This window comes from Maylandia zebra, linkage group LG14 (genome assembly GCF_041146795.1).
Source record: "Maylandia zebra isolate NMK-2024a linkage group LG14, Mzebra_GT3a, whole genome shotgun sequence".
Lineage (NCBI taxonomy): Eukaryota > Metazoa > Chordata > Actinopteri > Cichliformes > Cichlidae > Maylandia > Maylandia zebra.
In genome coordinates this window covers 17,057,158-17,082,320 of record NC_135180.1, presented here as the reverse complement: position 1 = coordinate 17,082,320, position 25,163 = coordinate 17,057,158, and the positions used below count along the sequence as shown (strand labels likewise).

Sequence of the window (25,163 nt, the reverse complement as noted above, 5' to 3'; positions counted from 1 at the left end):
CTGTTAAAAAACTTCAGACACAGAAAATGGTCTCACTGTCCAAAAAAAAAAGAGAAAAGAAAAGTTTTCCTCCCAAACTGTCAATAATATTATGTGTGTATAGAGTTTACAGTAAATAATGCAACACAGTCTGTTTCGTCATCAGCATCCAGAACACGAAACGTGTGGTGTCAACACCACACAATATCGAAATGTGAGGGCAACTGCACGAAAGCCGCAAAAAAGAACCAACAAACTGTGAATTCAGAGGAACTCTGACACCACAATAGGCACAAAGTGTGATGCACAGAGGTCAGGGTGGCTCTAGGTGCCAAGCATGTATGAAATAAACCGTATTTCTTCTAACTTGGGAAGCATGTGCATGGGTGTGTGTCTTAGGATGCTTGGTCATGTGTATGTTTTGAGTCAGAAGTGGGGATGGGGGTGGGGACACTTGATGTGTCTGTGGGCGTAAACATCACCTGGGTGATTCCAGCACATTGAGACAGGACGATATAAAGCCACTCAGGTACAGATCAGCAAGCACAAGAGAGGGACACGCCTAAACTGTCCCAATCAGCTGGAAGCAAGAAAGACAGAGACGAAACTGACTTTTCGACGTGAACTTTTCACTTCGGTGAGTTTGGCTTCAGGCCTTTTATTTTAAAGTATGAATTTTCACATGTACATTTTTACTTCAAGGAAGTTTAACAAGGTTACTTCACTCGTGACCTGTTTTTGGTTTGTTTCTACCACAGCAATGTACATATTAGACAAAAAACATACATAACATACCAGTCGTGATTTTTTTATGTGTAGCTTTAAGAAAGTGTTTTTGCTACAGCATTTCAGTCACAGCAACAATTGCTCAATCAAAAAAAAAATCCATGAACTAAATTTTTACTACAGAAAAAATAAAATACAGAAATGTACATGTACTGCTTTACAAACATGAATTACATTTAAACTTTGAATATACTAAACTTCTAATATACTATGCTTTAAATGTTAAACTTCAAGCAGTTTTAATGTACATTTAAAGCTATGAGGACGCATATCAAGAGTTCTCTTCTATGTCACGTTTTCAATTGTGATTCTACCTGTTTTTTTGTACTTATCATATCTGCAATTAAAAAGCCTATATAATTTGAAATTACTTCAGCACATATCTTGTTACAGCATGACAACATGGTGATCTAATGATTAGGTGCAAAATGACTACGTTTGCTTCTAAAAGCATTAAAGCTTGCCAACAAGCAACAGCGTGTAATTATCAGATTTCTTTTGGCAAAATGTCACGATTTGAGCTTTGAGGACTGCAAACAAAAAAATAAATTCGCTGTACTGACTTTTTTGTCCTACTTCACACTTGCTAACAAGCACAGCATGATCCAAATGGCTGTTTGCATGGCTTGGCAAGAACAGAGGCCATACTTATTTGGAAACCTCTGTACAGCCAACACTGCCAGCTACCATCCATCAAGCACCAGACTTATGAGAGAACTAAAAGCTTGAATAAAGTCAAAGATTGTTATGCCTGTGAGCTGTTCCCCTTCTGGCTGGGTTTGCTCAAATTATTTTAATGCCACGTTAAGTTATGCTACATTGAAACTCAGCAAACAAAGATGATCCTTGTGTTTAGACACTTGCGTAGGACCAAAGTTCCCGAATTATTTGGTTTATTTGGAACACTTACATGTTATGCTTCAGTGGAAACTTTTGTTTCTCATTAATGTCAGGACTCCACTGCAGCGCTGCATTTAGGATTACAGGCATTCAGTGATGATTAAATTTACTGTGGGACAGGGAAGCTTGGAACATTTGAGGCTGTGCATAGGGAGTTTACAGTGAGACTCAGCTAATCATGGGGCAAGGAGTAAAATCTTTCAACAGGGTATCAAAAAGTAGAAAATGCCCTGAAATAAAATATAAAATCTGCCTCTTAAAGTTCAAGAATGATTGTTTTATTCATTTACAATTATGTTATTTCATTATTTTTTATGTTTCAAATTGAATATAGAACTCAAATTGTGTGGTAAAAATATCTTTTTGTCAATATTAAGGAAACTAAGCAATTATTAGTCAGTTTTATATTCTTCTTCATTATAACGAGTGCAGAGCATATTTCTTTTTCTCAATATTTTTTTGTCATTATCGTAGCATCTTTGGTCTAGAGACTGTTTAATGATTTGCTATTACGTATTTACATGTTGTGCATATCCACGTTACATCATTTCCTATTTTATTGTATTTTAGGCTGCTGGCTCGTGAAACAAAACAAAACAAAAAACAAAATGTGTGGATCCATAGGCACAAGAATCAGGAAGTATCTGGATGAAAGAAGAAATCACAGGACCAGGCTAGTGACCAAAGATGGCCGCTGCAACATTGAATATGGAAACGTCAAGTACAGCAAACACTTTGCCTTCCTGGCAGATTTCTGGACCACCTTGGTGGAGGCCCGGTGGCGGTTCGTTTTCTTCAATTTCACTGCAACTCACACCCTCACCTGGTTCATTTTCGGTCTGCTGTGGTACTGGATTGTGCGTAATAATGGAGATCTGACCTGGCAAAACCCCTCACCAGATCACACTCCGTGTGTTTGGGGTGTTGCAGGACTCACCACAGCATATCTCTACTCCCTTGAAACACAGACCACTATTGGGTACGGTGTACGAGCACTCACACCTCACTGCCCGGGTGCTGTTGCTCTTGTCACTATCCAGTCAGTCCTCGGAGCAATTATTAATTGCTTCATGTGTGGTCTTATAATGGCCAAGATCTCTTTACCTAAAAAGAGAGCTAAAACCATCTCATTTAGTCCAATGGCTGTGATTAGCCCCAGAAATGACTATCTTTGCCTTTCAATCAGAGTGGCCAACCTACGTAAGAGTCTGATGATCGGCAGCCAGATCTACGGTAAGCTCCTGAGAACGACAACCACACAAGATGGAGAGACGATAATCATGGATCAGGTGAACATTGATTTTATGGTGGATGCTGGGAAGGACAACCTCTTCTTTATTTGTCCTCTCACTCTCCATCACATAATCGACAAAAGCAGCCCCTTCTTCGAGGTTGCAGTTGACACACTCCACAATCAAGACTTTGAGCTGGTCGTCTTCCTGGACGGCACAGCGGAGTCCACAAGTGCTTCTTGTCAAGTGCGGACCTCCTATATTCCTCGGGAAATTATGTGGGGCTACAGCTTCTTGCCCGTCATCTCAAGGAGCAGGGATAACAAATACAGAGTCGATTTCTCCAACTTCTCCAAAGTGGTGCCAGTAGCCACTGCACACTGCGCCTATTGTTTCCACAATATCAAGGGTCATCATCACCACTCCAGAGAAGGACAAGACAATCCTGGCTTTGAGGTGATAGAAATCACTGAGTCCCAAGATGCCACCAAAATGTAAGAGGTGGAAAGCAACACAAATAGAAATGGCAGCACATTGTGTAGCATTTAGATATGAAGTAAAAAATCTGCTTACTTGCACTTCTTTTGTGTGTGTGTGTGTGTGTGTGTGTGTGTGTGTGTGTGTGTGTGTGTGTGTGTGTGTGTGTGTGTGTGTTTTTAAGCCACCATCAATTCCATAGCATTATTGTGAACTATTTAGATATAAAACCACACCTGCCACTGTCTGCTGACCATAAGCCTGTTTTCAAAAAGGGAGGCCTGGTTATACAACACGCTTCAATGCAGGAACAAAGTATGCTCCTGCTTTAAATGAAGAAAAGCTCTTCTGTTTTACCACTTGCCTCACCTCAGGTTCATAGAGCATGGACATGAAGAAAAACAAACCAATGTGTAAAACTGTATTGAAGAAGCAACGTTGTTGCCTTTGGTGAGAAAACACCAAAGTTTAAGTTTTCTTTAAGTACTGCCATAACGTGTAGAAGAATTGACACATGAACTTGAAACACTGGAATACTATTCAGATTCTGAGGTACAGGCAAATGGTTGGGTACTGGCGCAAGTCTTTTCAACACTAGTTTATATAGTTTCGTGTCTGTTCTGTTTGTTTGTTTGTTTGTTTGTTTGTTTGTATTTTTTAAATGAAGTGAACAAAGTTCACAGAAAACAAGCGTGCAGCACTGAGTACAGTATGCATTTGTGTTTGTAAAGTCTTTTTGTATTCTCTCTCAGGGAGAAAATGTTGATATCAATAAAAAAGATTTTCAACCAATACAGTGTTTGTGCCATATTACTGTTTCTACTGTCCATCTGAAGGAATCAAAGCTCCTTACAAGGACTTGTGATCACAAAAGGTCAAAGCACATACTGTGACTGGTGCCAACCTCTACTGTGGCTGTTTTAGCTGTACACAGTGTAAAGTTGTGACATCAAACAGGAAGGAAAAGACAAACTAGCGTAAGAATTCACGAGATGACAGCTGGGAGCTTACAAAACCATTATTTAGATTTCAGGGTCAGAACATGAAACCAAAATTCACTATTTGGAGAAACAGCACCACATAGAGTTCATTATTAAGGTAGACCCCAGAGCAGCTCTCTGTTCCCAGGCATATGCTCTCATGTAAAAGTCTGAACATGATGTTGCAAATCAATAAGTGAAATTACTAGAAAAAAATAAAGATGGTACATGCTCCAGAATGATATTTCAATTAAAAAAAAATGTCTGTGATGGGCAGTAACACATAACGAGTAAAGTAAGGGATTACTATTGCAAAAACAGTATTTAGATTACTGTTACTTTCCCGTAAGCACACTGCGTTACTGCGTTACTAAAACTGTGATTTTTTTTGCGAGAGTGTCTCATGACAATGACGTAAGCGAGTGCGACGTTTGTGGCAACAGCTGTGTGCAGATCAACAATGGATAATATATCGAGTGCAGGAGAGAGTATGAGCGTGCAGCGTTTAAAGCGTGGAAGTACTGACCTTACTTAGAGTTTGATTCCGTAAAAAGTGACAAAAACATTAACGTCCGCTGTTCACTGCGTGGGAAGAAAACTTCTTTTTACTTCTGAGCAAGCACCGAGTACGCTAATGGGAAATTCACAGACAAACTCGCAGATTCTTCCACTGACCGCTGCAGCACACCTGCACCAGAGCAAACATCTGCCTGCCATACAGGTGAAAATAGAGCAACAGGACCGCTGAGTCTTTGATTTTATTTATTTTCTGCTGTGTTTCAATTGTATTTATTTGAAAAATATTTTTATTTTATGTGCTGGAATGTGCAGAAAATAGGTTTAAATGTCAAACAAATTTCTTCCAGTCAGAGAATGTTGCATATAATTTAATGTTTGCTTGATGAATAAAGTTAAAAGATTAAAAAAAATAAAACAAGTTTTAAAAAGAGACTTTTTCATTTGATTACATTTTATATGATGGATTATGCAGAAAAAGTAGAATTGGGCTGAAAGATCTATCGCTTTATTACCTATTCAGGTTGTAAATTGTGTTTTTAAAAAGTAACTAAGTAATTAATTACTTTTGAAAATAAGTAATCAGTAAAGTAACAGGATTACTTTTTGGGGGACGTAATCAGTAATTAGTTACTGATTACTTTTTTCAAGTAACTTGACCAACACCGATGGTGATTCTCTTTCCCTGTTATAATAATAATAATAATAATAATAATAATGGATTGTATTTATATAGCGCTTTTCTAGGCACTCAAAGCACTTTACAATTCCACTATTCATTCACTCTCATATTCACACACTGATGGAGGTAAGCTATAGTTGTAGCCACAGCTGCCCTGGGGCAGACTGACAGAAGCAAGGCTGCCATATCGTGCCATCGGTCCCTCTGGCCATCACCAGTAGGCTGTAGGTGAAGTGTCTTGCCCAAGTACACAACGACCAGGACAAGGGGGATCGAACCGGCAACCTTCCAGTTACAGATGAGCTTCCCAATACCCTGAGCCACGGTCGCCTCCATTATATACATTTTAGCCAGTATGCTCCCACATGCTCCCACATAGCTGCTGTTTGACACAGACAGCATGCACAGATGCTAACTGCCAAAAACATTATTTTAGGCTGCCTTCAGAAAACCCATGAAGACACATAGAAGTCTCACACTGCTCTGACCTAATTAAAACTAAGGAGTTTTGCATCTGCACGCACAAATGATTAGATTTCACCACGACAAACAAATATAAACACATTAACTTTGACCTATAGGAAGAAATGTGTGTAAATAGTTGCAATTCTAGGTGCATCTTTCAAGAGGATGAAGAAGGCGCATGAAACTCAGATGCATCTCTGCAAAATATATTTAAAAAAAATTCAAACTCAAAACGGAGATGTATTGTGTAATTATGCAAGCTACTGTCAAGATTACACTACTGTGCTTTTAGAGATACGGTTTCTTTGAGTCTTTGTTTTTATTAGCACTCACTTTTTGGTGAAACCACAGAAAGGCAACAGGGCATTAATTGAGAGGTAAAAATATTTATTTTGTCACATTTTCCTATACAAAAGCCCTTTTTCAAAAGGTATTACTTCATACATTGCAGGAATGACAATAATAACAATAATACATTGGTTAATTGTAAAACATACACTATATATATATATATTTATATATATAAATATATATATATATATATATATATACATATTTGATATCCAAAATACATTGCATATATGAAGTAGCAGAGATCCCTTTTCATTGATAATGCTTGTGAAACATGAATAGTCAGGGTGCATTAGAAAAATTTCTTTATACTACAAATCATATTCTCCTTTCAATTTGCTCACTGAATGTTATAAATCGTCAAAAGAAATTAATCGTGGATATTAATACTGTTAGTATTATTTTGCATAAAATACCTGAAACTCTGTCATTTGGCAAGAAAAGTGATTGGCCATGGAAACAAGGCATCATGATCACACGTTGCATATATAGTAAAGGAATCCCCGGCCATCGGGTTATCATTCAAGCGGCATTCATGGTTTTGGGAATACACAAAAATATAGTTTACACCTAATGGCACTTAGGATTTTATAACTAACTTGAGAAATAATAACAATAAAGAGAAACCAAAAAAAAACAAAAAGGTAAAATGTATTGCCCAAATGTACAGATATAAAAACGCTTAAAAAGCTTAACAAACCACCTAGCAGAAATGGACTTAAAAGTTTTGCATTTTTGACCGAGGTCAACTCGTGTATTAATTTTCTTGACTTTTTTAATACTGTGTCACATATGAAAATAACTCTGCATAATTTATACAGTAAGTTGCTTTAATGCCTAGTTGACTGATGCTTATAAAATAATAAAAAATAGGTCTGACAAACGCACAGCGCTTGCGAATCTGAGGATTTCTTTGCTTCGTCTCGTCATACTTTATCGGATTTGTTCTTTGATAAAGTTCCCAGGTAATTTATATTCAAGTGTCCATTCTCAGTTACGCTAAAGGAATACTTCCGATATTAACAGCTTTGAACACATGAAGATGGATATGTCTTCTTACATTGTGGTAATGAAATCCTGACTTGAGATTCATGTGCATTTAGCTGGGCTTTACGATCAGTGAGAAACTAACATTCAGACACACATGTTACTCTCAAATTAGGATCCAGCCCTGGTGAAAAAAAAAAAATGCAACTTAACTGTCTATTAACATGACTTGATGCATAGCCACATCTACTGTGCTGACCTATATGGTCGTGACTGGCCTAGAAAGAGTAAAGAGACACCACGGCAGCTTTTACTGTCAGAGTCCATTTCAAAGTCCAAAATTGTCAGATTTGTGGTGTGATAATTCATTGCGTGCACTTTAAGATGAAGTGCTGTCTCATCTTTAATGAATAGACAAAATATGGTAAAAAAAAAAAAAAAATACAAAATCAGCAGTTAAAGCATGGCAGGATTTTCAGGACAGCACATATTCAAAATAGAAGAACATTTAAGACAATTTTGGATAGAAAATAAATAGCCACCAAATGGCAGTTGATAACATCAACACGTCAACATGACCACATCTGCAAAAAGGCACGTTCGTGTTCTATATCCATGATCTCAAGTGTGAAGGAATTACTTTTTTTTCATCAAACGTTTAAAAATAAAAATGAATACTTCTGACAAATTTAGATTTTTGCCAAAGGGTATCCCTTTTTTAAAAAAATTCACAAACCAGAAGACATTCACATTAATACTGACACGGTCGAGCGACAACACATCTGGAAATGGCACGGTTGAAAAATGCGAAGACTCTGCAAACATTTAATAGCCTAATGTGTGGCCCCGAGTGAAAACATCTGACCTACGTTGAATTATTGTAACAAATTACTGCAATTATATCTTGACTCAGCTTTCCTGGCACAATCGAGTCAACACTTAGCCTAGCTCAAACGCCGCAAACAACTCACAAGAAAACATTTTAAGCAACTGAATTGACCCAAATCAGCAAAAACATACAGCGCTTCCCTCTTAACTGCATTCAACTCTTCTCTAGCCTTCCAGTTTGGAGGATAAGTTAAATGGCATAGTGAATGGCATATTCCAGTTGCCAAATTTTATTCAGTGCTGAGAAAAGTCCACCTCAATGAGAGCTCCTTCTTGTCCAGAGAATTCCAGAAGACTCTCCACATGCACACACACACACACATGAAAACATGCAGATTAACAGAACAAAAAAACATAGACAGTCAAAACAGAAGGTTAGATGTAGTGGGAATAAGAAATCCTGTCAAGGCTTTAGATGAATGAAAAGGCAGATGCTTTACAGGACAAGGTACATACTGAGAAGGATGCTTTTTGAGACCCATAAGTAATAGGCCCATGTCTGGTACTGTAAAGGGAAGATGAGGCAGAAAGACTTGCGGGTTATCTTCTGTCTTCAGGCTTTGGTTTAGGAAGCTTCTTGAACACCCACTTGCAGCTACTGTAGGTGCAGCTTTCAGGAGGAAGGAAAAGGCACATGAAACTCAGATAAATGTCCATAAATCATAAAAAAAACAAACAAACAAACTTGGTAGTCATTTAAAGGTAAGTAGTATTCCATTTTTTGGACCTTAATATCCAGTTGTTTATATAATCATACAAAAAAATTTCCTTTAATTTGATCATCCTTCATTTTGGATCAAATTTCTTCAGAGGACAAAATACCTCTGTCAGTTCAGTCTTCATTGGTTTGGCGTCATTGAGAGTGCATGTCAGCAAATGGCGTGGGCCAGGGGAGGTTCAAGGGGTGGTGGATGATCAGAAAGGGTGGTTTTAATAATAACTACCCAGGTGGGATGGCACATGCGTGTTAGGATGGCGAGGAACATTTGGGTTGGGGTAGAGGCCTGCAGTGGGCGAGCTCCAGTACTGAGCAGTGGGTCCAAAGAAATTGGAGGAGGTGACTGGCATGGATGGAGGGTGCGGGGATACAAAGTTGACCTTCTGCTGGTGGGTGTGGTAGGAAGGCACATAGGCTAGGTCCGAGGGGTATTTGTACATAGAAGACTCGGTCGGGTGCGGTTGCAGCGCCTGAGCGATGCCATGGAAGTCGAACTTGTAGGCATAGCGTTTGCCGTGCACTTTGGTCATGATGTTTTTGTCATAGTAGTAGCGCAGTGCACGGCTCAGCTTATCGTAGTTCATGTTGGGCTTGCTCTTGCGCTCACCCCAGCGTCGTGCCACCTCATCTGGATCTGTCATCTTGAACTCGCCATTGGTGCCCTCCCAAGTGATGCAGCCCGCATTGGCACTGTCAGACAAGAGCTCCAGGAGGAACTGCCACAGCTGGATCTGACCTGAGCCTATTGGAAAACACAAGAGCAAACGTTCAGGCATGGTTGCTTTCTCATCCATCTGGAAGCTCAGTTGGATACTAACAATGCTGTTCAAAGGTTTTGGAGAAAGTGTGTTTTTACAGCTGCTGAATTGAAAACCTGGTTATGGTGAGAGACTTACCTGGGTTGGCTAAACGACTACTGGTGGGACCCAGAACCTGGTAAGGGTCTGTGGGCAAAAGGAGAGCTTTGTGAGTCATCACAACTAGTATTATGGCAATTAGTGCTGTGCGATACTGCAGATTCTTTGGGTTATCTCCAAAATTTACTTGGTATCAAGTAAAACCAAGTAAATACAGGGCCAGTACTGCTGATACCATTACCCATACCATAAATTGTGTTTCATGATTTATGAAATGATTCATCATTAATTTGCAAATTCTAAACACATTTCAATGACAAATAAATCGTTATGATATTTACTTTCCACAATTATTAGTTGATACAATAAAATACACCTTTCAACTTCAAATAATTGTCATAGTGCATGACACGCTGAACTTAGTCTGTAGATACTCTAAAGTATCTATCCTATATCCATAACAAATGAATCGACCATTCAAATAGGTGGATTTGGATGAATCGATACAATTTCACTTTTTATAGCTCTTTTCATGTCATTACATTTGAAATGAAGTAAACACAACTAACAGTAACACTGACAAAACAAATTAGTATTACACGCTGAAGTCTGTCAAATAATAAAGCAAGTAGAAGAGGCAACTACACTTGTTGGTAAGTGTCAGTAAACACTTTGCTTAAGGCTGGAGGATTTAAAGAGAAGCTTTAGCAGAATCAGTCGAGTAAACAAACACAAAATACCAGGATCTTAGAATAGATAATGCTATGATAAACACAAAGTGATTATGCTTCACTGTCTCGACTGTTAACAGAAAGACTAAAAGAAAGATCTGTCAGAACAAGCGGCACAACAGACAAGCTGGTATGACTCGGATTTGAGTGTGTGCTTATACTAAGTAGGTCAAGAAAGACACCACGTAAGCCAGTACCTGGCTGAGCTCTGGGTTGCTCAGTGGACTTGGTCACATTTTGAGTAACCACTGGCGAGCCTGCAGAGAGAAATGGAATAAGTGAGGGACAAGAGAGACACAGAAAACATCAGTAGGGGTGCTCTGCAGATAACCAATATACACATCTTAAAGGAATGCCAGCAGTGGTCCAAAGTAAATAAGGCAGTAGCTGGTGGTATGAGTGGCTTCTTTTGGCCGAGTGTAATCTTTAGGAGGCTGTCCCACATGTCTAGACTCTCTGTGGATTCTGGAAGGGCTGCTCGCATGCTGCAGAGTTGCATTAAAGGGTATCTGAAAACTATTTAACCTCCACCCCATAACAAATGATTGGGTTTGTCACGAATCATGCCCCTGCTCAGTAAGTTGCTCCACTCATACTTACCATTACTGTTCAGTGAAAAAACTAAAGACATTATTGGTGATTTGTGTGCCCTCACCTTTGCCACTGTGCATGTTGTTGGACCAGCCTGTCCGCCGTACAGCATCATATGAAGGGTCTAACAACAACAAAGACAAAAGGACAGACAAAGTTTCAATAGGAAAACAGTTACTGTTTTTTTAAACATGCTAAGTACAATTCATAAAATGCCACGGTGCACAAGCCAATCCTAACAATTACAGCTGGCCAACAGTTAGGGCATTAATAAATCCATCAAAACATCGTTAAAATGTTCTTCACAGGATATCTGGACATGGAAATGTGGTTTTGTTTGGCTTGCTGTGGTGGTTAAAATGTAGATGGCACAATCTTTTACAGAGAATACAGTTGGTTAAAGAGCTTGCAACACCCCGACCACAAATGAAAGGGACTGATGCAAATTAACGTACAACAGAGACACACACAAAGACAATACATGTGCATGATATCCACTATCATCCTCTCTTCCCACACATGCGGCTTTCACGAAACCTTGACAAACAGCCAAACTGGCCCGGTTTCCATGGGCTCTACCTGCTGTGTGTGTGTGTCTGTGGTTCCAACTAACCGAGTGTGAAGCTGGACAGCTTCCAGTAACAATCAATCACTCTGACACAAACAGATAAAACAGAGGCTGTGTCGTTCCTCTGGCAGTGAACACCCTTGTATACTCAGAGTGCACCTGGCCAGCACCCTTGATGGTTTGTATTATTATGGAGTAAAACAGTTCAAACAATTGTCAGAACACGAGGGGAAAATATGATGAGGCCAGACGTGCTTTATGCTGAGTAGCGCTCAACGGTGTTATCGTGATCGGCCAACTTTTTCTTTTTTTTGTCGGCAGCGTTGCTCCCAGAGGGCAGCAGATAGAGATGGTGCAATGGCGATGACAAGGGATTTGAAGTAGCAAGCTGCTAGAAGGTCAAGAGGCAATTCTATTTCCCATCAGTGAGGGACGAGTCTTTAGTTGTCTTGTTTGATAAATCAGATGCTGAATTGATACTTTTTAAGACCAGATATGTTTGAAAGGTTATCGTGTGCTGGTTTTTGTAAAGATCTGAGACGATTCCTATGCTGATTAAAGTGAAAACAACTGAACACAGTTTCATCTCTCTTCATGCTTGTATAGAGCTGATGACATTAAACTGTGACTTTGTTAACTTTTACTTAGATTTGTCTGACAAGTAATGGGAAATTTACTTCCATTTCCATTTCATCAGATCCTTGCAAGATATCAGTCATTAAAAACATAAAACTATTAAATTCATTTTAGTGTAATTTCCTGTGTTTTTCTAAGTCTGTAGATTTCAGTTATGGGGAAAAAAATCACACATTATCAATTATTGTAAGTGTGCCTGGCTTTTTTAAAAATGTGTTTTGGGTATAGCATCTTGACCCATATTACCTCATATAGTCCAAGTGGGAAAAAACCAAACGAAACCAAGAAAGAAAACATCCAGTGACATCAAATTGTGCATCATTCGCTTCACTACACGGACAGACATTTCTACACACTGTGCGGCACTGCCCTCCAGTGGACAAGAATATATTAGCATCGGTGTTTTCCTTATAATAAATAATGATGACACATTCCACATCAAATGATTATTTCATCTGAGCACAACTTAATCTCACTAGAACGAAAAAAACAACGTTTCCCAAGTTTGGCTGGTTCTAGTTATTTTTCTTTTTAAACACATTTTATATTCATGTTGAACCTCTTGTTCTCTTCGCTAAGTTCTATCATATCAACTTTTAACCTTAAACGCTTCAGCAAAGGACTCGTTACAATCTGCAAACAAGAGAGGTTGTCCCTGTCTCTGTGTCCCCTGCAGAGTTAACAACGGCAGATGCATGAAGCGAAACATATATGAGCTTGCAACGAGAAAAGAATTTGGAAAACGATCAAATGAATAAAAGAAAAGACAGTATATGAGGAGAGAAAGACAAAAAGAAGGAGAGGAGGGATAAATAACAAGCGGGCTGCTGTGGCTCAACGGGGCTGTCAGGTTCAATCTGGTGTGGGCTGGCAGGATAGCCAAGGAGCAGTGACTGGGGGAGAGTCCTGAGAGACTTGCGTTTCCTGCCTGCTTCGCCTGCAGACAACCTCTCTTTGTTTTACTGGCCCTTTTTTCCCCTCTACTCACCGCCAGTCCCTCCACCACCACCACCACCCCGAAAAAACACGACGGGGTTACCTCCATCTACGTGCAGAAGGGGTTTAGGAGATGGTGGGGGAGAGGCACAGATGAACGAGAGAGATGAGAGTGGAAGTGAGGAAATCGCAGAAAGACGTACTGAGAAGCAGACAAATTACGGTCAGGGTATAAAAGCACAAAAAAGGTACAGAAGAGAAAGAAGTGAAGAAGAAAATCAGGACAGAAAAATGATGAAAAAAAGAGTCAGACAAAACACAACTTTGGAATCTGGAAAGAAAACAATGGCTGCAAACTCAGCTACTGTTAGCTGTGGAAGAAGAAGAGGGGAAGCTGTGTTATTTGGGTGTGTTTTCTGCCTTAAGACACCTTGGCTGGTTGGTAGCATCTGCCACCAAAACAATTTTCTCTGGCCAAAGAAAAATCTCAGCAAATACAATTTTCACCACTACTGTGCATTAAGGTTTAGCTTCATTGATTGAGTGAAAGTGAACATGCAGGAGGAAGAATCACAATGCACAGCGGTTTGGGGGGGGGCAACCACACAAACGTAGACTCGACTGTGCACACACAGAACCGCCTCACCCCTCACCACCCACCCCCTTCTCCCGCCTTCATTTTTCCAGGCCTCGCTCTGACTGCGACTTGAGCCAGTTTCCACTCTGGTCTCGGGTGTGGTGCACGCTCCTGGGAGACTTCAACTGCAGGACCAGTTAGTCAAAACAAGGCCCAAGTGCTAGACAGAGAGAGAGAGAAAGAGAGAGAGACACAGAGGGAAGAAGAAAGACAGCAAGTAGGCTAGGAGAGAAAGAGCAACTGAGCAACGGGAGCGGGATAGAGAATGAGTGGAGAAAAAGAGAGAGTGGAGCTGTGGACTGTTTTTAACCCAGGGTCCGAGCCAAGGAGAGAAACCCAGACAGGGTAAACTTTTTTAATACCCATAATACAGGTGCTTTAAAAGCCATCTGTGTGAGCAAGGAGCCATAAGAGGAGGAGAATGATGGCAAAGTACAGGAGTTAGACACAGCGAGGAGACAGTGGGTGCACTGGAACAGAAAACCATCAAAGAAAAAAAAAAGGGGGGAACATCTTCGCAACACTCTTAACATTAAACGTTTTCACTTCCAAGTCCGCAGTTTATCTTACATTATATTTAGCACAGAGCAAGGTGAGCATTTGAAAAAACACAAATCTGAGATGGTTTGTGTACGTAATGAAGCATTTCAAGCTGTTTTTGCCTTTGACTTGGCACCAGAGGAAATGTTTTTCAAAAGGTGAATCATCTTTCCTCAACATGGCAGGGGAGGATATGAATGCTTTTAGAACATTTTGACATTTTATTGCTGTGCTAATAGATCAGAAACCACAAAAGAGAAAAAAAAAACAAAAACAAAAAAATCAATCTGGGGGAAAAAAAGTAGTTTACAAGTAGAAGTGTAGGTGTTTACTTGTAACAACGACATGATGTCTAATTCCCAGCAACGCCCTATAACTCTTACACTCATGAATAATGCAGTCCACGTCCAAAAAATATGCAAAGGCATAGGCATAGTATAATATTTGTATATATATATATATATATATATATATATATATATATATATATATATATATATATATATATATATCACACTAGTAAGGTATGCAGGAAACCCATACTTACAAGCCGATCAGCAGGCACATAGCAGACGCAGACTTTGAGAAAGACACACACACACATCGGCGCGCACGAGTCCTTTCATAGCTGCTGCATTCCGTGTTTTATATGCTCTCTTTTATTCATAACATTGCATTTTACACCGCAGAGTCTGGGGCAGATTAAGGGTTGTCTCCTGCTGTATGCTCGTGCTTACTCTACCCCAAAGAGCCTGTATGGTATTTGACTGCTCTCAAAAGGCAATATGAAGTGGAACATCTGGCAGTGCTGATCTGAGCAAACGCTGATAAAGGCTTCTCCTGAAGCAACGCATCTTTTATTGCCGAAGCAGAAACTCTGCACGAAAGTAACACTTGTGCGAGCAAAAATACTGTCGTATTTCCTTTATTTGGAAAAGTTAGCATGTTTTAAATGCTACAAGTGTTCTATTTAAGGCCAGAGTTTTAGGCCACAGTTAGAGGAAGGCAGTGTTACAGGAGCACTTAATAGAAATCACCTCTTGAGAAAGGGAAATGCTGCTGATGGGAGTGACCCTCTATTCCTGCCAGTCCAAATACCTGGAGCTGAGAATCAGGAAGACCAAGGTCGGGGGGTGACCGAGCAGAATCTTATCTGGCCTGCCCAATGGCCTATTAGTATGAAGCTGGGCGAGAACCACTACGTGGCCTGGAATTCCCACCAATGGGGCAGATAGAGCGAGAGGCAGAGAGCATTCTCTGACACTTATCAGACCTAGCATTTCCTCTGCTGCTGCCTTGATGGGGCCTCTCATCCTGTTAGCAAGGCTATCATTGTTATTGCAGTCTTTGCTCTCGACTCTGGTGGTGACACCATATAGCCTATGTGAAGGATGTGTAGTTTTTTCTTTTTTTTTCTAAACAGATACGAAGCTATCGCCTGTCTGAACCATGTCAGCACACCAGTGTTTGTAGGGTGAAAAAGGTATCGGGAGGAAAAGGACCGTCATCCTGAGCTGCTTGGGGCATTGTTCTCGGCTTAGCACACTAGAGCTGGTCCCTCTGACCGCTCCTCTTCTGCTTTATTAAAAATGTATCGCTAATTCAATTAGTTCATTGTGTCCTTTAAATTTTGGCCAGATTAAGATGTGGAGAACACCAAGCTGCTTGTATGGTAACATTTTTCTTTAAAAAGCCATTTTCACTATTGTTTTTAATCAGACATTGGTTCCTTAACCATTAAATCTCTTAATAAAACCAGCTAACAGTTTATGTTAAAGCCTACGTTTTACATAAAATAGCTGAAAATGGCTACTATCATTTGATTTTCATTAAAAGCTATATATATATTTATATATATCTACATATATTAGTCAAAGGGTCTCAGTGCTGCTGGACACTGTCTTACAATAGCATATTTTATGTGTAGTGTCCCCTTAACCTCTTATCATGATTTCTGCCACTATTTCACTCATCAGAGACTCACACATGTAACCCCTATTTCCCCTCTAGTCTAGTCTAAAGCAGCCAATCAGCCCCTTTCTGTCATGTTTACCAAGCACATTGTTGCTCGGGCACCTGTCTGTGCTGCCCGTCCTTCCAGTAAACAGCTTCAGTCACATAGATTCTTTCCATAATTACTACATTTACAGTCTGTTCATGCTCCCACTGCTATGGAAAGAACTCATCAGCACTCTGCTTTTGTTTTATTGTTAACATGCCTTTATTCTTTGGGTTCAGGTAGTAGTCCTGAATAGCAATAGCAGCCTGACTCAAAACAAAAGGTGTACTTGCCCAGAGCTTCATCAGAAACAATCGGTGGCTGCATTGTGCTTCCTTTTTGTTAAGTAGCGTTTGTTCTCACATGTGTGTGGTTTTCTTCATGCGAAGCCTGAAGGTTTGGGTATTTTATATTTTTGCCATACATGATCACCTTTAGCTTTGGTTGCACCATTCCCACCTTGTTCAGTCTGTATACAGCATTTAAAACAACTCTAAATATGTGGAGAGAAATGCAGAGAAAATTTCTAAACTTCCCTACCCTCTTTGGCAGCCAGCCGTGGTGATGGATCTGTGTGAGATGTTGTATTGTAGGATAATGATGAGCTACCTGCAATGAGACAGAAGAGAGCATGGTGAGATTAATTTTGTTGGATTTTTTAAACAATTAAAGAGTCTTCATTGCTTTATAAAGTGTTTACTTTAGAATAAAGTATCTTGAGGAATACATGCAGAATATATTTCATTTGAACTGAAATTTGCTGCATTTGCTATGAGAGGTTTTTTGTATGAGTGACAAAAAGCTCAAATTTCTAATACTCCCAGCAGGTGGCAGTAGAAGGTCCAGCTCGATACCTATGGCATGCCACTGAAGCCATTTTCATTGGATCACTTCTGTACCTTTTGCTCTTAAATTATTATTTTTTTTAAGAGGAAAGCTAATTAATGACAAAGAACTCTATTCTCGAATAAAGCAAACCCAGCACACAGTCTGTCCTTTGAATAGTGGTGAGGAAGCCCTGTAGTATGTCAACATTTTAACTGGAACCACTGCCCCTGAATAAAGCAAGACAGTGAGTTAAGAGTCCTTGTATGGCTGCCTGTTCATTTCACCTTATGGAGCAGAACTCTGCACTGCATTCCTCCACTTACACAGGCACCCTGGGCGGCACCAAAATGCTCTCTTAATTTTAGCTGCCCCCAGGCATAAATCAGTGAGTGGAAAAACAGACCCAAAAATGCACAGAGAAAACACGAGAGCAGTTACTACATGGAGAGTGTAGACAAGATATAGCACTGAGCCAGCAACAGCAAGTTGCTGAGTAGGGACCGTACCTTTTCTGGTGGGGTGGTGCAGAGAAATCTGAGAAATGAGCTAAAGTACAAATGGAAAAAGAAAAATCCAGAAAGTCTGTGAAAGTTTCGATGCAAGGTCCTCGACTAACGTGCTGTGCTGCTGGTGGTGGGTTGGGGCCTCATAGTGGCAGACTAGGGGTCTGTTTTTTTAAGGGGGGAGAGGTGGCTGTGGGGTAATGTGGGGTGCTCCACAAATGTATTCTAACCCTCCAAATGTCCCCACCCCTCCCAGTTCCACCTATACTCCACGGCACCCCCAAGGCTCTGGGTCTAGTTTAGAAGGATGGGGGACTCAGAACAGGGGAGCCATTGTATGAGGAAGGGTCCCTGCATGGCAATCAAACGCAGCTCCCCCATACAAAAATAATTCCACACGCAGAGCGTAAGCTCACAGGGGCAAACGAGCCTCCGAAGCACCGACTTCTGGAATGAGGGAGAGGGTGTAAGAGAACGAGGAACAGAGAGGGGATGGAGGAAGGAGGAAGGGGTTGTTAACCCCTTTCCTACTGTGTGCCACATATGTGGTCTGACCCAGACAGGCAAACAGGCAGCATTGCTAAGAAAACCTCAAACCATCCCACAGAGAAATTTGGGACTGCTGTATGGGAGAGAGTGAGAGCGAGTGGAGGGTTGAGTGAGCGAGTGAGAGCGAGCTAGAGAAACACCACAGCTGACAGTTTTGGTGAAGGGAGCCTTGGCTGGGCTGCCTATTTATTTGGATGGCCTCTTCCTCTCTTCGAAAACAAACACATCCCGGTAATCTGACAGCGCAGTGGGAGGACTGGCCAGTGTTCAAGCTTTGAGACCCTCATTCTCTTGCTCTCCCTTTCCAATCACATCTGCTTCAGACTCTGTAAGATTACATAACACCCGCAAACAGTTTTCTTTTCTCTCCTTCGTATGACTGTTTGGTTTCACGAAAGCGCCGCCTGACGTGCACGTAACATTGATCGATATTTCTAAAGCCTTGTACAGCGCCGTGTAGGACCTCTGGCAAGCCCCCTGTACTGTTTATTCTGTATAGCTATACGATACCATTGCCTCAACATGTGGTCTAAGCTTTGTCAACAAACTCAGGGTCCCCAGTCACCCTGTTTTAGGCACCTTGCCACATAAAGGGGGGCACATAAGTTTAGGCAAACCCATTTAGTTGTACTGGATAACGCTGCTGCTTGGCTTCATATTTCATATGAGGCATTTCTGAGTCTTCCGCTACAAAGTATTGGAATTGTTTTTTTAACTTATGACCCTCCTTTCATGATGGCACTGTTCGCAAGTAACTGAAAGAAAAAGAAAACACTCTTCTCATTAAATTACATTTGTGTTGGGCACAGATTGAAGTTCCTGCCCACACTTCGAGACCGCCTCAAGCTACCAAACCAGTCTGCCAACTGAAGAGTTATACAGGTTCTTTATTAAACCCCTGGTAAAACAGGTAGTATCAAATGCACAAGTATTGTTGTACAGACAAAGGTTTTTTTTTTATGTGGAGGCTGTTATGAATTGATAGACTAACAAGTGCCTCTTTTCCATCAACATAGTTCCAGTTCTGGGACCAGTGCTCATGTGGAGCCAGTTCTGCAGTGATGCCCTTTCAGAGCCAAATAGCAAAATGTTAAATGTTTTCCATTAGAAGATCATGGTGGATGCAATCTTTGGGTTGTAGCCACTGAAATCAGGGTGTTCAGCTTTGGGCCGAGCAGCATCAGTCCTTTTTGAGTGAAAATAATTGGGACTAGTACTAGATTAGACTTGTTGGTGGAAAAAAGGTCAAACTATGTGAAGTTGACACCAAGATTACATCCCATCCTGCCAATGATCCAGAGAATGGTTATAAATGTTCCATTATGTATTAACGTGAAAGTGTTTATTGGTTAATGGTCAACACTTTTAGACAGACTCCGCTTGAAGGTATTTATAGTCATAAAAAAGGGCCAAAAATAGCTATAACATATCAATCCAACCCTGTCTCCCTCCACACACCTTCACATATCTGATAGTTTGTTGCGTGAAATGGGCGCAAACATCAAATTATCCATTTAGAAATGTTAGAGAGATCTGGACCCAGTGCTCTCCTATCTGATTGGACAAGTGAGAGGTGAAATGTTCAGAAATGTTTAATCACTATTCTTAGCTTTAACAATATCCTGACCACAGTTTATATGCTGTTCCTAACTGCAATCATGCAGTTACCAGTCCAAGATATGATGGGAAAAATATAAATCACTTAAAACAATTAGCATTAATGTTAAAAACAGGACTATAAAACGAGATATGCAGAACTGGCTGACATCAGTATTCTTAACTGGAAACTTACAATTATTATCTACATCTCGCTTCAATTACAGCTAGGCTCATCTCAGTGTTTACACGAATAGCAACTGCTTATTATCCACTTCCACTTATGCTAATGTGATATAGACATAAATTCCTGCGAAGCTCATAAGTGGCCGAACCCCAGCAGTTGAGTGAGCAGCCGCAGACTGCACTGTAATGGTGGCTAACAGCAGACAGCAAACGGCAAAAGGCGCAGAGCCAGCCTGCTGAGCCCCTCTGCACCAGTGATAATCTGCCAATAGAAAGAACTAATGCAAGGGGAGCTCAATAAAAATGTTTTGAGGGGAGAAAGAGGAGTGAAAGACAGAGAGAGAGAGAGAGAGAGTGTGTGTGTGAGAGAGAGAGAGTTCTCCAGAGCTCCTTTTTCCCTACTCAGCCTGCGAGCCCAGATGTTTATGGTCTGTATAAACTATTGAGGGCTCGAGAATGTCCCCCACTCTCGAGCGAGCAGCAGCAGTGCAGAAGCCCAGACTTATCACTCTCTCTCTCTCTCCTCTCTTTCGCTCTCTCTCTCTCTCCTTCTGGACTCCCTCGCTGTAAATCCATCCAGACACACAAGCAACGGCGACAGCTGGGAAACAGAACTGTTGCTATTCTCCAATGGCACTCAATCATGACCATCTCGGACCATTTCCACACTCTTCGCAAAAAAACAAAAAGGAATAGTTCAGCCACCAAATTTTTTTCTTTCTTCTTTTTTTAAATTTTGCACTCCCTTTCTATAACTGCCTTTCTTGCTTACACACACTCCTGTTTTTGTCCTGAAGCAACAACCCAATCTGTCAGTGACATATTTCTTAACTCCTACTATTATGTTCCTTCACATGCTTCTTTGGATTGTTCTGTCTCCCCAGTCCCTCTGCTCGTTTTTGAATTCTCCCCCCTCTTCCTCCCTTCTCTCTCCGCCTCGCATCTCTATGTGTCAGAAGATACAGTCTCTCCTTGTCTGAGGTTTGCTGCTCTGCTCCGTTTCCAGCACATGTGGTATCAAACCGACCTACATGGGTGCGATAAAGCAAACAGTCAGCAGTCCCCTCCCTGACAGACTAATTTGAACAAATTCTCAAATTGCGCCCCAAATTGAAAGCACATTGGGGTGTGGGCGGCCATCACTTATGAAAATCTGGATAAGTGACCAACAACAAGTTGCACGGGCAACTACCCTTGTTACTGTAAGCAGCTGGGAAGCCAGACAGATGTTCAGGTTGTGCCAGCGGTTGCGCCAGTATGGATGTCTGAGCGGTATTTCTGTGTGTGTGACGTGGCAGGAATGTTTTATTATGGTATGGCTGTAGGGTGTGGAAGTGCGTCTCCCGCCCTTCACCAAGTGTACATACAGGGTCTAATGACTCTGAGGAATGTTAATCAGAGGTTCAATAAACAGAACCAATCACACATATGGTGCACACAGATGTGTACGAAATGATTGCAGTATCCCTCTGGACCATCTATTTTTTATTTTTTATTTTTTTTTGGGTGTAGGATGGGGGGTGATAATGAAAAGATTCAGTGAATCAGATCACATGACCTGTAATCACTAATACTTCCAGGGCTTGCTTGAGCCTTTCCCCTTTTCTCTTTGTTTCTCTGCCTCCTGGAAACTAGTCCCAGCTCCAGCTCTTGTGAGTGAAAACAGAGGTCTATTTTCTGGACAGGGTTACTCCTAGTCTCTGATTGTGTTTGTTTGTGCTGTGGGGGGAGACGAGAGAAAGCCTTTCATTTCTAAATTATCACCCCGTGAGGGTCGTCATAAAGCCTTGACCCCTTTCCTTTGCTCACAAACTGTTTTCACACTTGAGCTCCGGACAGTATCAAGAGAATCAGGATGCCATCTGATGTTTTCATACGTGGCACGTGGCAGGAGATGGTCTCACAACTGGAAATACTCTTTTTGATTTAGGCAGCACTAGCTGTAAAATCTGTGCAAGTCCCACATAAGATGAAAAACTGTGCAATAGGACATGGTAGGCGCTTTGCAACAGAAAGCTGGTAGGCTAAAGTGTGTTCAGTGCCTGATCTGCTTTGGATATTTGTATCACATTTGTAATAGACAGAAAATTTTGTATGTGTAATGCAGGTACAGTATCAGCACTTCACCCCGCTTGCATCGTCCGCGAGCTGCCCTAAAACGGGTTACTCAGCTCAGGAAAGGGAGCGTCCATTTCGCTGATTGTTAGGAATTAATACAAAGCAATTTCAGCTGGCAAGTGGAGAGGATTCCCAAGACATCTTTTCTGTCTCCAAAGCACACAAAAGAAAGAAAGAAAGAAAGAAAGAAAAATGGGGCAAAATCGTGATGCAGCACGCCTAAGCCGTGGCTAAGTCCCACAGCCATTGGCCATAATGAAAACTGCTCTGCGAAGTGTGCCCAGTGGCGGTCAGACAGATCCACCCGCTGCACCGCTGCACAATGAGGCTGTTATACTCATGACAAGCATCTCTCCCTGCCCAGACGCAGTGCATAGAGAAAACTGTTGACACCCACAAAATACAGTTCCCATTACATCACATTGAGGCCCATCGCAATTTTTTGAGAGTAATGTTAAATTTAGTCAAGCCATCAGTCACTCCACCCAGTGTGCTGCCGTGATATTCTGCAGCCACGGCGCAAGCAGCTCTAACTATTCTACAGTATCCAAACTTTTTAAAGATGGGGACAGACCAATCGCGCCACTCGTTTGCTAATTTTTATAGCACACGGCTGATATTTAGCATTCGAACTCGACACCACGCTGCATGTATTCAAACCAGAGCCTCACCAGATGTTACACTTTATATTAAAATGTCATTTGCATACCGCATCAGAAAATTGGCTTCGCTTCCTCACAGAAACATATGAAGCGGGGATTACGGCGAGATATTCTTCAAAGGTAAGGGGCTCAAATTTAGCTGCCACCATTGCAAATTGCAGATCAACTTTCTTTTCTTTGCTCTGGACATACAAGCCTAGCGTGATTCCTGAGGCAATGCACCTGGGCTTCATCTTTCTGTGGGCCATGCGGTATAAAAGTGTAGTGGGGGAGGTTGATGATGGTTATCTGGAGAGGGGAAAAGAAACCCTTTGGGTTTCTATGCTGTGCTTTAGACGTGTTAGCTATCGTAGAGAAATTAGTAATTTCATTGTTTATTTAGTAATGCAAGCATAGTGCGAATGAAAAAAGGTGACATTCCTTTTTTTCTTTCATGCTGAGCAAACGAGGTCATTTTCATTCACACTTTGAATCAAAAAGAAGAAGAAAAAAAACTAAATGACTTTCACCCTTTGGCAAACGTGGATGGTGATGCAGGTTTAGGCACAAACAAGGAAAGTAATGAAAACGAAGTGCAGCATGGCATTGCTGACTTTTCACTGTGTTTAATACTTTCCGATTTATTTTTTATCTTCTGTTTTCAACTGTTAAACACTTTTTGTTGCACTCCTATATTTGTTCCAGAGACCCGTCAAGTAATTACCAAAGTTTACTTACTTTCCCTGAGATAATTGAGATGAGAGAGAAGCACTTCTGCGTTGTACATGGTGGTGAGCCGTAGAAAGTCATCTTTGCTCATCTTGCAGAGCTCTTTGCCGTCCGTGTTTTGAAACATTGCCGTATCAATCTCTAACAAGCCATACTCCTTGATGGCCCACTCTAGCCACTGGCGCACATGGTCCTGGGACCACAGTGATGGGTCTGCAGGACGACAGAAGGGAAGGAGACTGGTTTTACTGACTGTTACGGGCAGACTTCAGGAAAGACATATCTCTAAGTTAAAGGGAGGAGGAGTAATAAACAAACTGAAGGCAGTTTCTATTTTCTTTGTATTATTGCAGGCTCTTTACCTCACAATATAAAGTGCCTTCAGGCAACTGTTGCTGTGATTTAGCTTCATATAATAATGCTGAGGTGAACAGACTTCAGTTTGTGTGGTTTAGACAGAATACTAAATATTGCTTTTACTTTATTAAGTAAAATGAAAACAGAGCAGATTCCTAGTTCAGTCACCTATCATAGAATAGTATTCGTTTTTGAATCTCATCATTAAATTTACTGAACTTTGTGATACCAAAGAAAACTCAGTATTTGCAAATGTTACTTGACCCATGCCTGATACACAGCACAGCCAATTTGGAAACCAAACCCCAAACTTGCCACTTTGTGGTTAAGGAGTGGCATCCAAGTGAGCTCCTATTAGGTTAATAGATGAGTGGCCTTTGGCATCAGCTAAACACTAAAAAATGAATAATTTACCAAGTCTGCATTCAGTTTTAATTAAATAATCTGGATTTCTTGTTTTTTGGCACACTGTTTGCCATTCTGAAATGTACTGAAACGCCTTTTGTTTGGACTTTGAGTGAAAGACAAATTTCTTAAACTAAGTGTTCAAACAAAGGGTATAGTAAAAAAAATAAATATCTACTTAGGTTCATTAGATTGTGCCTCAGCATTAGTGACATCATACCAGAACAGGCAAGTGACTGCCATCTAACAATAGTAATCAATTTTGTTCTTATGTCCTGATTAATTTTTCCTAACTATACACATCTGTTCTTACCTGCAGGTACAATGACTCTCCGTTCATTGGTGGTCATGTTGGGGGGAGGGGCGTTCTTCTCATCCATGTAGTTTCCATAGTTCATCTGAGATGTATCATTACCCCCCACCAGCTTATTACATTTACCCACACTGCAGTCCACTGGAGACTCCCTGCTGCACAAACATGCATGCACACACACACACATGCACACCAAGTAAGTTGTAAAAATATTATCAGCAGATAAACTGGGTGTTGTTGAATTTCCTTTCCAGCCATTGACTTTGGCACGAGATATTCTGAGCCAAGCATATCAAAGATTAGATGTGAAACGTGAAGGTTAGCTGTGGTAAAGAAACGACCCGCTGAATGACAAATGACAACAGCAGCAGAAGTGTCATACAAATGGGTGACAAATTAGAAGCAAAACCTGAAAATCTGCAATGAGTGTGGATCTGTTTGATCCACATAGCAGCATAATGTGCCATGGTTTGGGTCCACAT

At 40.9% G+C, this 25,163-nt stretch overlaps 2 protein-coding genes across 6 annotated transcripts in view; one reads left to right on the top strand and one right to left on the bottom strand.

Moving 5' to 3' along the window:
• The first annotated feature begins 523 nt into the window (after positions 1–523).
• kcnj1a.1 (potassium inwardly rectifying channel subfamily J member 1a, tandem duplicate 1) lies at positions 524–4,166 on the top strand. The gene is made up of 2 exons (XM_004543941.3): positions 524–616; positions 2,236–4,166. The coding sequence occupies exon 2, from the start codon at positions 2,274–2,276 to the stop codon at positions 3,393–3,395; it is 1,122 nt and encodes a 373-aa protein (XP_004543998.1). The 5' UTR covers positions 524–616; positions 2,236–2,273; the 3' UTR covers positions 3,396–4,166.
• Positions 4,167–6,387: 2,221 nt separating this feature from the next.
• Positions 6,388–25,163, bottom strand: part of fli1 (Fli-1 proto-oncogene, ETS transcription factor) — a 30,308-nt gene continuing 11,532 nt past the window's right edge. For 3 of the 5 annotated variants that reach the window (XM_004543942.6, XM_004543944.5, XM_014410025.4), the window contains 7 exons: positions 24,682–24,836; positions 23,616–23,819; positions 16,997–17,065; positions 11,205–11,264; positions 10,747–10,806; positions 9,858–9,905; positions 6,388–9,703 (listed from right to left, as the gene is read on the bottom strand). In XM_004543942.6, coding sequence (XP_004543999.1) covers positions 9,174–9,703; positions 9,858–9,905; positions 10,747–10,806; positions 11,205–11,264; positions 16,997–17,065; positions 23,616–23,819; positions 24,682–24,836 — 1,126 coding nt within the window. In that variant the 3' untranslated portion in view covers positions 6,388–9,173. The remainder of the gene's footprint in view (positions 9,704–9,857; positions 9,906–10,746; positions 10,807–11,204; positions 11,265–16,996; positions 17,066–23,615; positions 23,820–24,681; positions 24,837–25,163) is intronic. The other 2 variants (XM_004543943.6, XM_004543945.5) reach the window with 1 other exon arrangement.